Source organism: Hetaerina americana, unplaced genomic scaffold (genome assembly GCF_022747635.1).
Source record: "Hetaerina americana unplaced genomic scaffold, ioHetAmer1.1.p SCAF_61, whole genome shotgun sequence".
Classification (NCBI taxonomy): Eukaryota; Metazoa; Arthropoda; class Insecta; order Odonata; family Calopterygidae; genus Hetaerina; species Hetaerina americana.
Window position 1 is genome coordinate 815,233 of NW_027287217.1, and position 16,137 is coordinate 831,369.

General features: G+C 34.9%; 1 protein-coding gene across 1 annotated transcript; it reads left to right on the forward strand.

Moving 5' to 3' along the window:
• LOC139695651 (protein phosphatase 1L) lies at nt 1–12,227 on the forward strand. Its single transcript, XM_071594467.1, has 5 exons — nt 1–1,014; nt 1,116–1,326; nt 3,835–4,131; nt 5,425–5,555; nt 6,556–12,227. Exons 1-5 carry the CDS (start codon nt 550–552, stop codon nt 6,925–6,927), a joined length of 1,476 nt encoding a protein of 491 aa, XP_071450568.1. The 5' UTR covers nt 1–549; the 3' UTR covers nt 6,928–12,227.
• The last annotated feature ends 3,910 nt before the right edge of the window (nt 12,228–16,137 follow it).

Here is a 16,137-nt window from a genome sequence, read left to right on the forward strand (position 1 = left end):
CATCGCAGCCCTTATAATAAAGGAGTGTCGCTAACCGTGACTAACGTTTCAGGTAACCTAATTATTTTGCAGCGCTCGATAGTGCATTAGACATTCTAGCCAGTGAAATTCTTTTATGATTTTGATTTTATCTGAATTACAGGCATGTTAAGCAAAGCGAAGTCGAACCATGGTATACGTTGGTGGCTCTTGTGATAAGATATAAAATAATCCAAATTACAGCGGAAAATATTTATTCAATGGCATAGCTGTGAATTTGTTTTGGGCGCGTTAGTACAATTTTCAGACTGTATTTATTTCTAATGGTAGGTCCTATTTATAAATTAAATTTGCCTGAATGAAGTTCATTAATTGAATGTAATGAAGGAAAATTAAACTGCGCTTCTCCTTGTTTCTCTACCATTGCGGGAGAATTAGCATGATTCTCGACATTCGTAAGTTCCCATGAGTGGCATTCTATTCAGAGAAAAATTTCTAGTTAATTTTTAATTCTCGCGAGCTCTTGGCAAGCGCACAGCGCTGCTATTTTAGTCGTACATATTATCGAAGATGGAGGACGACTTGGAGGATCAGGTGCTGTATCAGACGTACGTCTCTCACATGAAACTAATTTCCCGTTTCGCAGTGGGTCTTCCACTTAACTTTGCTCCCCTAAATTATGCATGGAGAATATTACGATGGTGCTTACTGAAGCCGGAATTCATTGTGTTTGGTGCTGTCCTCTTCGTGGTATTAGTTTATTTACAAGCGGTAGACGTTTGGAGCCGAACTTTACTTGCCAAACTACAGACCACAATAGGACGTACAGCATCTTCAAAGGTTCAGCGGCTACAGCTTTTTGTGAACGGGTCAGTTGATAGCGATAAAGTTAACTGGGAATTAAACGAAGGAAACGTGGCAGTGTATGCTCTTCAAGGAGCCAGACCACGAATGGAAGATCGTTTCGTAGCAAAAGAAAACATCGAAAACACTGGAATTTCATTGTTTGCTGTTTTTGATGGACATGGAGGAGAGGTATTGTCTACCACGTACTATACTCTTTAGCACTTACGCTAATACTTTAGACTGTTTATCTGTGAAGTTGATCCACTAATTTCAAAGTATTATTTTCTCAGTTCGCCGCAAACTATGCTAAGGATAACCTAATGAAAACCCTTGAAGATAAAGTTGTTCAACTGAAGAAAATAGCAGCTGAAGGTCTTCCAAAGCCTTGTAACGATGCTTCCAACAAAGACTCCAAACCAAAAGACGATTCTCACGATAAAGCCGATTCGAAAGCCAAAGAAGAAGGCACAGGTCTCGTTCGTCGGAAGAGTAGTGTGAAAGGTATAGTGAAAAGTAATTTAAGCTTGTATATATGTAAGCCTTTTGGAAGCTGGGTACAGGGCTTCGATAACGAGGGTTCAGATTCATAGCCAATCATCCGCCTGTGTTTTAGTTTGTCTCATATTTTCATTGGCATGACGAGAAATTGGTTACGGCTTTCAATCTTCTTGACGTATAGTCCATATCTTCTGTGCAACTTAATATGTAGCATTTTTAATAAATTGTAAAATCTGCGTTCTTGATTGAGTGAATAGATGCTCTACCACTGACAATGTTCAATTATATTTATTTGTCGTTATTTCACAATTGTCATCTGTAGTAAACCTTTCAGGAAAGTAGAGTCACTTTCATTGAGATGGTGTTACCCAGACATATCTTAGTGGATAGATCAAGTTGTAAAAAACAAGTTAATGCAGGCATGAGTCACATATCGAAAAGCAATATCATTGTTCTCATTTTCAAGATCCACAAATCAGTATTTTCCTCCAACAAGAGCTTATAGGACCATACGATCCCCAAACTAATTTATTTAGCGCTAGAGGAATATGACTCACAGAAAATGATGGAGTTTGCAGATTCTATGGCTGGCATGACATAGCATCAGTTGTGGCATTCGTTATCACTCGAAGTGTGTGTAATAGCGTCAATGCATATTGATTTGGGACTTCGTCAATCTGCTTTTCTGTGCCAACATGGAGGAAGTGATTATGGTATTGCCCGAAGTAGCTTTGGCCCTTGGCAGCATAGGAAGCATTTCATAGCTCAGTGTTTCCCTTTTATTGCAGTGAAGCTTCTTAGTTGCTTAAGGTGTTCATTTCAATGCAGGTGAAATTTTGGCCCACCCAAAAATTTCTTGATGCAATCAAAGATAGGAATTCATTGAATGTAAAATATATGTCAGTGCCATTCCTAAAGATAGTCTAGCCATTTGCTAAAAAAATATTATATACATTTTCAAACAGTACTCATAACCCTTTAATCGAGTATTTATTTGAATAATTTACCCCATTCCGGAGGCAGAATCGTTTTGTGTTTTTTCAGTCTCGATTGATTGATCTTTTGTTGATTTGTGTAGAAAAAGGAGTTTAGAATAACTTATTCTGAAATAAAAATTGCACATTCTTTCGAAAGACTGATTTACACAAATTACACACTAAGAAATAAAATGTAACAATATTTTCAAATTTTAATAAAAATAATATTTTAGGAAACGTAAATTGAAAGTGAATCCTTATTTCAGTAATGAAAATTGAAAAAATCAATTTTAAAAATTCACCCTAGTTTGGAAATGCAGGAAGCACTGGCTACGTTACTCCACCCTATGTGAGCATAGTGGTAGTAGTAGTAGTATTTAGGGGAGGCGACCGGCAGCTGAGGTCATTTGTGCCATTAGGGATGGACAGGAAAGGATGAAGAGTGGAGAGAAACCCGGCATCAACATTAGCCTACTCTTTACGAAAGGTGCCAAGTTTCTCTCCACCCTTCATCCTTTCCTGTCCATCCCCTATGGCGCAAATGACCTCAGCTGTCAGTCGCCTCCCCTAAATACTACTACTACTGTTTTCCTGTCATAAAATCATTGAACTAATTTTGAAACATATTTATGATTTAAATTTTCTGTTTGCTCTTGTCTGCATAGGTAATGGTTTTCTTGTATCATAAATTCACTTTTGCGTATTGCCTTATTGTATAGTTTTGCTCAAACCTTGGATTTTACTTAGCAAAATTAAGAGACAAGTAAATTTATATTCATATTGTAACTGCTTCACACCAAAAGGTACGGTATTAATGTAAGTTTATCTCAAGACTGAACAATTTGTTGTTGTTTGTGCAAGTATTTATATTTGTTTCCTGCTTGAAAACATGTTATAGAAATGCTGTCTTTAAAAATTAACTTTTATGGGAAAATAATTGTTGAGGGTACAGGAGCATCTTAATCTGACTAAATTATTTTGCTCACCTAGTATATAATCTCTGTATGTTTAATTAATGATCATTTCATCCAGATATACCTAAAAATCTGAGAATATCTTTTGAAGGCTTTAAATCTATTAAAAATATTTATTTTGTTTTCATCATTTTTTTCTTTGAAAGTTTGCGAAGTAATTGATGAATAAATTTATGTATCTTTGGATAAAATGTCTGTAGTCCCATAAAATGTTGTGTTATCTTGGAATATGGAACATATTGTAATCACTCTTTTTATGTCTAAGTCTTAAAGTCATTTCAAATGATGTTTTATTGAATCATAAATCCTGATATTACAGAAAGTAAACTTAAAAGTTCTTTCTTTTGTGCAGAAGGAAAATGTGAATGCTGATTTAGGGTTTAGAAATGATTCATCCAACATTTGGTATCATTGAATCCGTACCAAGTTTGGTGGTACATATTAAGATTAAAAATTTCAAAAGGTGATGAATTAGTCGATTTGATGAATGGGCTAGAATTACCCATAAGTTTTTTTTACTAGTTCACCATGCGAAGTCTACAAAAGGATATGTTTTTCAGGTGGCAATTCAAAGACAGATGATTGCTTGCATGAAACTCCGGGAATCACCGATCCGGAGATTTTGAGTCGATTGCAAGAGATTCCACGGCCCCTCACCCGACCTCGAGGACGAACTGGAAGTATTGCCGGAGCACAGTCAGTGCCCGAGCCGCATGTTCCATCTGCAAACCCTGCTGAACTTGCCTCATATTTAGATTCCGAGGGGAATATCAACTACAGCCAACTAATAACGGATGAAGTTCTTGCTGCTGATAAGAGATTGCTTGAAGCAGCCAAGAAGAACTTGGACTATGCAGGTGAATTTATTCAATTTCGCTTGTGGTGAATTAACTGTCAGGGTTTAAAAATTTATTTTATATTACGTGTGTGTGAATTAATGGAAGGGAAAGTATGATAAGAAAGACCTAGAGACTGGACTAATTAAAATGGATGTAAAACAGAGAAGCTATCAGAGGATGATGGAATAAATGCTGAATATAAAAGATTGGAGAGCTACAGTAGACCAGGATTGAAATACTGATTCATAGTATAATTGACTATATCTCATCAGCCTCTTAGCTTTTGGGAGTAGTTGTAACTAGTCCAGAGAAACAACCCTTTTTTGTCTTTATGTGATATTTTAAAGACATTCTGCTCTTCATAGAATGTATATTTTTAACTGCCATTATTCTCGTTTCAAATAAAATGCCATTCATTCTTCTCAGCATGGTATACACAACATGCATATTTAGATAAGCTAGTGGTTTCAGAATCAGGCTATTGTCCTGGTTTTTCATCTGTGAATCAGGTAAAAACTCATGTCTTTTATTATATGGTTACCCAAACTTACTGAGAAACTTAAGGTTAGTGTAGGGATTGAATTTGGGATTCCTTTATTACCTTTAGTGCATTTACGTCAGAGAGCTTGGCGCAGAACTTGGCGAGTTTGTTGATTTTTGCATATCAATCTTTCTTGCAGTTTCAGGAATATACTTTTAGTAGTTGTTTGGCTCTTTTCTACATTTTAATTTAACCATGAAAAAGTTTTGCTTTCCGTAAATGGCATTTTCAAATGGTGTTCAGTAGAGCACCAAATGTCGATGATAATTTAGGTCAAGGCCCACCATTAGAGACTGAAATTCATAGGGAATCAGATTTTATATAATTTCTGGGCTATTGCGGCTTTATCTTTAGTGGTGTATTATAAAAAAGAATTTTTTTTCGATCTTTTAGCAAATTATGTAGTGTTGTCTTCATCATTTTATTGAGCCAATATTTCATTCCATTCACCCTTCCAAAAAATTTCACAAAATCATTGGTAATCATTTCTTGCAGTTCTCTACCCCTCGTAATTATCCAGAAAAATCAAAAGTGAAGGTTAATATGCGCAAAAGAGTTGTTCTCACAAAGTTACAAAATCTAGAAGCCATGTTTAGATTTTTATATTGAATTGCCCATTCACCAGTCGTAAGTCTTGCCCAAGTAATAACGTAAAGGCATTTTGAAGTTTAAGCAGCTGTTTTTGTTAAGAAGATTCTTTTATTTTGATGTTTTCTTGTTGGAAAAGTATTGGAGACATTTACTGAAGATGGTCCGCTATCTTCTTGCAGGGACTACAGCCCTGATAGCGGTGCTGGAAGGGCGGAGGCTGGTAGTGGCCAATGTGGGTGACTCCCGAGGTGTGCTCTGTGACTCAAGAGGAAATGCCATTCCACTCTCCTTTGACCACAAGCCTCAGCAGGTGAGGTTAAGTCCAAAGGGAAGGTTTCTTAAATGGTCAAACTTTGATGGCATAGAAATTGTGATGTCTTAGTAAATCCACTTCCATTTTCAGGAATCATTTGAATTGGTTAACATTTGGTCGAAAGAAGTTTTAACTCTGTTAGATGAAGTATCTCCTGGCCGTAGACCTTCGTTGTTGAATCTTCCAATGAAAGATGTTCTCTCCTTACACAGAAATGAAGCTGCTCCATGCCAAGTGTTGACCAACTTAGCCAAATTCTTACAAATGGAACCCTATATCTCTTTAAGTGTTGTGGACCCTCCACTCTTAGCAAAATTTGTATTTTTGGAAGTGTAACATGATGCTGCAAATCAGGAATTATCCAGATAGCACTTGGAATCCAAATCCAATTTGCAGAAAACAAAAATGAATCAAAATGAATAGTTAAGCATTTGAGATACATTCCTAATTCTTTTTAATAGAAAGCTGTATAGAGGCATTTGTTTTTGCCAACGCTGCTTCAAAATTTTGTGAAAATGTGACACAGCATTAATATTTAATAAATTTGTAGTGCATATAGCCACTGTTAAAATGGACTCTTGTGAGCTTCTTCTAGAACGGCTTCCACCCAGTTGAGTACTGATAATATTGAGTGATATCAATTCAATGCTCATCAGGCTCAACCTTGTGAAATTTTATTCTGAGGAATTCGAAAAACTTAGCAGATGTCACCAAACTCAATTACTTGTAGTATGACTGGTTTCATCACTCATGTGACATCTTCAAGTGCCAATTTTTCTCACTACCTTCAGTGTACCTAAGGGCATCACATGTGTGATGGAACTGACTATACCATGATAAAGTTTGGTGAAGTCTATAGAATTTTTCCAACTCCTCATTAAGCTACATCTTCACTCACTGCATTTTTTTGTTGATAGTATGCTTACCCTTCACGCTTGGGGGAGGTGTCATTATTTGCCCCGGCAACAAGAGGACTTATCGTTTCCTTCTTTTTCAGCTCAAGGAGCAGGCAAGGATAGTGGCTGCTGGTGGGTTTGTGTCCTTTGATGGGGTGTGGCGAGTATCTGGGGTTTTGGCCACGTCTCGTGCCCTTGGTGATTACCCCCTCAAGGACCGCAAGCTGGTGGTTGCAGACCCAGATGTTCTGTCGTTTGACATGGTGTACCTGAGGCCGCGCTTTGTGCTGCTTGCATCCGACGGACTCTGGGATGCATTCTCAAGTGAGGAGGCGGTTGCATTTTTGGTACAGCGTCTGGACGAACCCGGGCACGGGGCTGCGTCCCTTGCGGCAGCCGCCCTGCGCAGGGGATCCCTGGACAATGTCACCGTCCTTGTAGTTGATCTGCGTAAGGTGCAGTGGAAGTTATAGCAAATTTTTTTGTCAGAATGTCAGCATTTGTTGAATTGTAAATATCGAGCTTTTGGTGGAAAAGCATGTTGTGTGACAATGGTGTGTGATGTGAAAATTAGTGCTTTCATTATTATTATTATTTTATAGGGTTCTTTAAAAGAGTTTAGATAGCAATAATGTTATAAATTACATTGATTGGGTGTTAATTGTCTTTAGTGCAATCATTTGCATTGTTATGTGCCAATTCGTTTAGTTTTTCAATTGGAGTTCATAGTGGGAAAGGATACAGCAGTTGGCTATGAAGATAAACACTATTTTTGAAGGCCATAATTATGGAGCAGCATAATGGCGAAATGTTAATTGAAATACATTATTTTTGTGCTGGAAGACTTTTTGAAAAGTAAAAAGTGGAACTATTTTTTTAAATTTGACCCATCGGTCAAGCACCTCCTGCATTTGCACACACGTTTCTGCTAGTCATTGTTGAGTAGCGTTAGTCTGCTAGCCGTCGTTGTGGATTTGAATGTTTTTCACACCCAGGCAGACTTAATGGTTGCAAGTAAGTGGATTGAAAAAAAATTGAAAGCACACAGAAATTAACTGTAGGAAAAAATTTGAACTCAAGCAACCAAGGAATCCACTCTGCTAACGTCTGATTCATCTCATCTTATGTCAAATGAACGCCTCTAAAAATTGTCCAAGTAAATAGAAGGAATGTATATTAATGTTTTTAATTCATTATGTTTTTATTCATTCAGTTTCTCTGATCTAATAACTAATTTTCATGGTGCCATTTACAATTACTATTTAACCATTTCCAAATAATTGAAATTTGGGCAGATAAAAAAAGTTATGAATTATCGAAGTGATTTGACCCGGGACAACTTCGATTATTAAATTAATTTCCTTATTTATTCTTTGTTGTAATCCAATTAATTGCTCTTTCTGGAACATCTATGAGATTTAGTATTTAATATTTATTGTCCAATACTAACCTCCATATTTAAAGAATCAGTTTCACTCAGATTTTTGTTCTTTTCCTTTCAGAGTATCAACAAATTTTTGTGATATTGTTTGTTATTGTTATTTTGAGTTTTTTCTAAGGCTAATTGATGTTTTAGAATAACTGGGAGAAAGAATTCTCATTTTCCAAGATCAAGCAATCAGCTAACCACATCTCACATGCCAAATCCTTTTGTTTTGCATATATTGGCACTCTCTTCTTGAAGTGAAAATTTTCTTACATCATTCAAAAATTTATGTCAAACTCAAAATTAAGTTTTGAGTTACTTATATAAAAATGTATATGGTATGTACATATACAATATGTCATGTTTTTGGAGGAATCTCAAGAATATTGTGACATATAGCAGCTGCATTTTTACATGGATAGAAATTTTGATTTGTCCAGAATTCTCTATCTTGTCCAAAATAGAACTCATTTGTATGGTTAATTTATTTTTATTTCTCCTCCAGTTTTATTTTTGAAATCAACTCTCATTTACTCTGGACATAAATATAGGCATTCGTTGACTTTGTGTGCTTAGTGTTATTGTTATATATGTGTGTGACTCATTGAATTGCATGTTACGTTTTGAATTATATGTTTTTTGTTTACAAATATTGTTAGTACCAATTTCACAAAATTTTATTCTATTGTCAATAATGAAAATAAGAAGTATTATGTATATCTTTTTATTTGATGGTTAAATTATATGAATTTTTTCAAGCAGTCCTAAGTTGAAGCACTTTCAAATATATCCTGATGAGCGTAAGCAATTATGTATAAGACTGCTTCTTCACCTGACAGTCTTTGAAAGCATTGAAAGTGAAATTAAGTGAAACAGGAAAAACAATCGCGTTATAATGCGTTAAATTGTTCCCTTTTGCTGAGGGTGTTGCCTGGAGCAAAAGAATCTGGATTGTTTTTCATGTTGACTCGCTGAGAAATAACAATGATGATAACCATGAAAGGGCAATTTTATTTTTTGGGTTGTGACATTTTACATTAGAGAACAACTACAAATTGCTTCTCAAGTAATTGTTCTCCAGTTTTAGCTCATCAATAAATTGATGTTACCACTTTACTCTTGTTTTCTGATCGATTGGATTGTCTAACAAATTATTATATTCCAAAGTGCTAAGGGATCAGGTTTGGTGTGGAGGTTAATGGACTGACTTCCAATCCCAAGGACTCTGGTTCAAATTCCAGTGGTGGCACAGTTTTTTAGTGGTATCCTTATCCCTGCTTCAGTGTCATATGAAGAGCACTTAAAGTGGAGTGTGCTGTCCATCAGATGGGACATTTCATTTGCAGACCCCTTTGCAGCTTTCATTGAGAATAGGCTAATATCCATGCTTGCTTTCTTTTCATTCTTCCTCCATTCCCTAAGTATTCTACCCCTACCATTACCTGCCTATCTCTAATAGCACAAATGACCTCAGATGTCAGTGACCTCTACTAATAATTGTTACTAATACTACAATGTGATGCCAATCCTGTCAAGCAGTATAATGAACAGCAGATCCTATTTCCTTTTCACAATATTTGGAATGGGAATTTTCTGACTGAATTTTGTTGAATCCTTTTATGATAAAGTTTGAAAGGGAAAATTATATTTATGATTCTCACGTGACCATGTGTTTAATGCCAGGCAGTAGTGTAGTTATATTTTCCTCAAGGACCCAATTTACCAAGATGTTGGCCTACTTAAATGCATGTAATTTTTTTACAAATAAATCAGAATGGATTGGATAACAGATTTAGTGATATTCATCTTTTCCCTATCTTCACTTATGTATAAATACCTGTGGGAAGGGTTTTTCATGCCAGAGTAATGGAGTTATTTTACATCGCAAAATGTGATGATTGCATAGCTTTTATCTTCGTCCAGTCTGATTGGAGTTTTGGATAGGACCCTTAGGAGCAACGAAAAGAGAGAGAGGGGTTAGTCAGCCCATCCCCAATTCCCCCCCCCCCGAGTCTATCTACATCACTTATGCTAGGAATTTTGATAAGGTAATAGTTACATTAAAATAATGGTACAATTGCATACCATGCATGAAGAAGTGTGTAAATGTAATTGTCACCTGATGACAAAGCCTGGCATTGAACCCACAGTTGTGTGTAAAGAAACTGTTTAATCTGAAATTTCTGTGTTTTAACCACTTCAATTGAGGAACATGGTACAAAATATACCGGTCCAGTTTTCATTCGCTTGATTTATGCAGTCCAATTTGGTTTACTTTCAATTATAAGGCAGATGATATATTTTGTTTTCCGTGAATAAAACTATGCCAACTGCAGTTAATGAAAGAGTTAAATTTATTTACATTTCCTGAAATAATTGATATTCGCCTTGACCGGGTTTGTATGCCAGTCAAGGCGAATGATTTTTACACTCTGTAATTGTTGAATTGTTATAATGTTTAAAAATGTTTGAATTGCAAAATCCCATGAATGATCTATCCCAGTGTGATTGGTGTAGATGGTCACATTAGTATTGAAAAAACAATTTTAAATTGCACCATGCTTTACACTTATCTTGAGGTATAAATAAATAAAAATTATTTAACCTTTTGAAAAGATGTCCATTGGGTTTTTGAGGGTACTATGTGTCTATAATGTGTGCACCACACATGCCTGGAACGAACACACAAAGTCCTATCTGGAAGAGATTTTTATTGATATTCACTGGGCAGATGAATTAGCTTGTTAAATGTTATTTTGATTCACTTTTCAAAATTTGGCTGTGGACGTGTGCTTGTTGAAGTATTTTTTGTCCAGGCAATGTTTAGAAATGCCTACACACTTGCCTAGCTAATAGTGGTTTGACTTGAAGTGATTTGTGAAAGAAATTCTTTGTTGTTTTGTGTGTTGTTGGCTTCTAACTGTGATGCTTTTAACCTTCAAACTGCTTTTTTTTTGCATTTCCGAACTTTAATTTACTTGGATCAATTTAGAGCTCATTATTATGTGGTGGTCACTTTTCATCAAAATTTTTAAGGCTTTTGGTGTATTTTTCAAGTTTATTATCACTCAAAATTTATTTGATAATGAAATGTTTAAACCTTTCTGTGTCTCTTACAAGTGGCTACTTGTTTATTCTGCATAAGGCTGAGGAAATGATATTTGCTGTTGAAACATATGTTATTTTGATGTGCATTAATCTTAACACTGAAATTTTATTTCTGGTGTTTTTTTTTTATTTTTAGCATTAGAATGACTTCAGAAATGATTCTGTTAGCATGATGACTGATTTTAGTTTGATTTAAACTAACTGCTGTCATCATTTATTTCTCTAAAATATATTTACCTGAAAAAATATTCATATTTCAGCTCTATTGAATGGAGTGAGTTGTTGATATAGGTATTTCATTTTTATGGAAGTTTCTTCAAAAATGGTGCTTTTTTTCATGATTTGTGCCATTGGTTGTGATATTTTCAAGTGGTCTTACTAGTTGATGGGGCATGGAGAAAAAGGCAATAGGAAAGATTGTTACTCTTGTATTAGTTCAATCTTATCAAGTATGTATTTCTTGTCTCTTCACAATTATCCTTCTTCCTTTGGAACATTTTAAAGATTTATTCACGTTACTTTTAAAGTTGACACTGCATTTTTTAATGCCAGAGAGGCATATATATTGTATAAGATGGTAATGTTTATTGAGAGTATTAAAATATACTTTATGATGAAGTTATATTCTATGAGTGTTTAATGTTGACTATTTATTATCTCGATGTTAAACCATATATATATTGCAACTTGTTTCTTAAGAATGATTTTTCTATTTAAAAAAAATGCTAAGGTTTACCAAAAATACCAAAATCCTTGTTCATTTGTCAAATAAAATTTCAGTCATGTTCAAATGGAATTCCCATTTTAGGATCTCCTGGAGTACAAAGTCGTGGAATGTTAAATTGAGAAATCTATGATGGAAATAGTTCGTGTGAAGGTTTTGGTTAGGTTGCAAAATGTCTGCAAAAAGACGTGAAAGTGTGTGCAGAAAGAAGTCTTTTCATTGGGATTCCATTGTGCATTTTATTCCTTTTTCCACGTATGACCTAATCCTCATAACTGACCTGAAAATTGCTCATGTAATATTCCTTACTTGTGTTTGTCTTTGATTCGATAATTAGCATTACCATCATTTAGGTCAAACTTGATTCAGCATGGTACTTCAATGTATAATGTACATACCTGAATGTACATGCCTATGTACATACCTATGAGTCCTATTTTTGATGTTTCCATTTATAATTATCAATTTATGTATGCATGTGATGATGCGAAGAAAATAAATTGATACATCATCTCATTAAACCTCTTGGATTTCTCTTTTGCACAGGACTGTGCATTGTTTTGGATATTTCTGGGTACCACTCTTTCATTATCTTATGTGACGACGGTGAGTGCAATGGTGCTGTGTGGTATTTTGATTAAACTCTCAACAAGACCAATTCTAGTGTACATAGAGTATGAAGCAGTGGTTTGAACTTATTATTTTTTAAATTGTTTCTTTGCCAAATAGCGAACACTTCTATCCTAAAATGACTTTATTCAGCAATACACAGAAATTTTCATTGTTTAAATTGTTCACCTTGATGAAGACATGAACCCAAAGCCCCTTAATATCTGGCTGAGTGTTTTAACCAATAAAGCTACCAAAATGTCCTCTTTGTAATGCAAATTTCCTGCTTATTTTAATGGAAATTTGCACAAGAATTATTTTTACACTATGAAATTATTGCGCTGAAGACGTTCATCAGCGGGGATGACTATATTGCACTTACTGTTTTGACATATCCGGCAGTTCTTTGGTTTAGACTATATTCACTTATAAAATGCAACAAATGCATTATTTAGTCGCCTGAGAATAAAATGCCCATTTACCATTTTTTGAAAGTGTGAAGGATGTGATTTTACAAAATTAATGCAACTATTTGTCTTTCCTTGAAAAAATACTCCACCATTATGCTGTTAACGTTGCTGTGAAGTTAATTTGTTACTGGAATGATACCATTAGCTTATATTTCATATTGTTAATGCTCTTGGGGGCAGTTTTACCGAACAAAAAAGTGCAAGAGGAGTAGTTTTCTTCTATCCTGGTCCTACCTTTCCATTATAAGCTGTATTTCCTTTAATGTGTTCTTGGAAAGTATGCTTTACTAACTCATTTCAATTCTCCAAATCTGGAAGCCATATCACTAATCTGAAAACTCAATCAGAACTTAGCCTACCGAATTTTTTTTAAATTAAAAAGTATACTTTAATTCTTAACTTTTGTAATATAATTATGGATTAATTACTGAATAAGAGTGATATGCATGGCAATAGACTCAATGAAGAGGAAAAATAAGGAGTAATAAGTGTCTCAATCAATTCCCTTTTTCTTGCATATGTTCCTATCACCAATCCATTCTTCTCTTAATGTCCCCACTCTCCTTCTCTATTACCACCACTCTCCTTCAGAATACTGCACAACCTTGTGAACTGTTCCACCTGCTCTAATTTATTTCCTTCATCTTTAATGTTAAACTTAACTTTCATCTAGGGAATCTCATTGTTCTAGTTCTCTTATGCCTAATCTTATTTTCCTACCCTTCAAATTGCTCCTATGAAGCTTTTGACAATAATTGCAATTCCTTGGCTATGTGAATAGCCATTGCTTCAGCAACCTCAACTCATCTCACTGTCCATTTTTATTCCTAGCTCAAGCCAGCCTTGAAATTTCCCTAGCATGTATAAGTTAAAAGACACCAGTAATAACAGGCAACACTGTCTTTCTCCTGATTAAATTTATCATCCCTCCAACTTACTCGTATATTCCGTAAAACTTCCATAAACAGAAGACCATATTAAGTTATAATAATCTTTATTGATCATTCAGCCAACATTCTGTAGAATCGATCTCAGCTAATAGTTAATACTTAATAATACTAACACATGCAAAAAAATATTTACGTACAATTGATATGTTTCTAAACAAAATAAGGCATACATGGACCCACATTATAATTTAACATTCATTGCCAATTTAGATGTGATAATTTGTGCTGAAAATATTTATGTTGTGGAATTGAACCAGTTTCTAATAGGTTAGATGTTAATGACATAGTGCTTTTTAAAAACTTAGTGTGTATTTTGTGCAGTATATAGACTAATGGCAAGTTCTGACTGGATAGGATGTGGATTACTGATGGAATGCATTAATGGCTGTTTACCATGGTTAATTAGGAATTTGGAATTGCCTTTGTACCATTATAAACATTGATTAATTTTCATTGATTGCAGTACCATAAGTTGAGCATATATTTCCAATTCATTGATTATCTCCTCCTGAACAGTTACTATAGCATATGAGAATAGGTACTCTTAACTTTCCATATCATTTTAATGCAACAATTTCAGAGCGTAAAAATCATTCGCCTTGACTGGGACTCGAACCCAGATCCCTCAATATCCGGTCGAGTGCTTTAGCCACTTAAGCTACCGAGGCGTCCTCTTAAACTCTGAAATTTTGGGGCTTTTAAAGGAACTAGATGTTATGACGAAATACCGTACATACAATGTCACATGCATTCGTAGTCGTGCGCGAGGCGCCACTGTCCACGAGGTTAAAAGCCAACTTTAAACACGTATGGTGTTTTCCCTTTGACAAATTCCAAAGAAACTGCGGGAGATGCCGCAACAGCAACCCCCAACGGAGTCATCCGCTAATGTGCACTTTAATGCAACAATTTAATTGTTGCATTAAAGTGCACATTAGCGGATGACTCCGTTGGGGGTTGCTGTTGCGGCATCTCCCGCAGTTTCTTTGGAATTTTTTCCATATCATGTTCTTATGAAGTTCACGCTTGGGTTTCTCAAGCTAATGCATTAATGTGCCCACTTATCATACCTATATTACCAAATGCCCACGAACCCATTAGGATACATAATGTCATTTAACAATAATTTTATTTAAACACTTCCAAATGAAATATCAATGATAAAATGAATCCATATTACAATTTGGGTAGAAAAACATATCATGAAATGGCATTTAGGAGAACATTTGAAACAAAGGGATCACCTAAAGCCTAGAATATTATAACAAATACAAATAAATTCATGAACAAATAAAATGTCTGCAATAAACAATGCAAATGATAAACCATCATCATGCAATCAGAACATTTGAAATCAAGAGATCATCTAAAGCATAACAAAATTATTACAAATACGATTAATTTTTCGAATTTATATTGATATTTACTTCTTATTGAACTGTGAAGTTAAGGTCCCCATTTTTGAGTAATCCAAGGGAGTCCGGAAACTGCAATTAATTGTCTACTCTGTCAAGCAATGCATGCTTGCTTTACATCAAATTTGCTTGTTATCACACTGATTTGAAACTTCTGTTAAGCCTACCTAGAGCCGCACTTTTTTCATTTTAACTTTTACTAATTGTATTCAGTCAATAGTAATTATTATCATTAAAGCCTTTTGGTCCTACAAGGGAAACAGATGCATTGATATGCCTCTCCGTTAGGTCAGGAGAAAGTAAATTCGTGTGCAGTCAATTACGGAGGATGGGAAATCACATAAACACAGTTTTGTGGTTTGAAAGCACACATCAAAAATATAATAATTACATAATTATAATGTAATTGGGATGGGTTTAGACAAACTTAGACTATAATCAATTGGCAGTAATATGTTTGGTATTGTGGGTGGCAATACTGGCCAACTAGAATTACATACGAAGAGGAGACCAGTATCAGTATAGAACATACACATTGAAGATTGTAATAAGAGATACTTGGGCTGACTGTGAACTGAAGTACATATTTTATTTGGGTGTGCTGTCAAATTGTGCTTAATAATTTTTACCCAATTGAATACATGTATTAATGATAAATACCTATTTAATGGAGACAAAAAATTCATAAATCAAATGCTGAAATATGGTAGAGTTCATCGAGGCTCTTCATTGTGAATAAGAAATGAATTAGCAGTAGGATTGGTGGCATTATTGACTTTTAATAAGAAAATACTTGCCATTGGGACAAGTTTGAGAGAATATTAGAATGTGCCCAGGCTTACAATAATAAAAGGTAGACTACTAGTATTTGGCTAGTTGTGTGGATGCATGGCAATGGTAAGCCTAACAAGGTCTGAGAAAACAATTATCTTCACTTCGCACTTAGAATTAAATTATTTTCTAAATATTACTGGCTGAAAC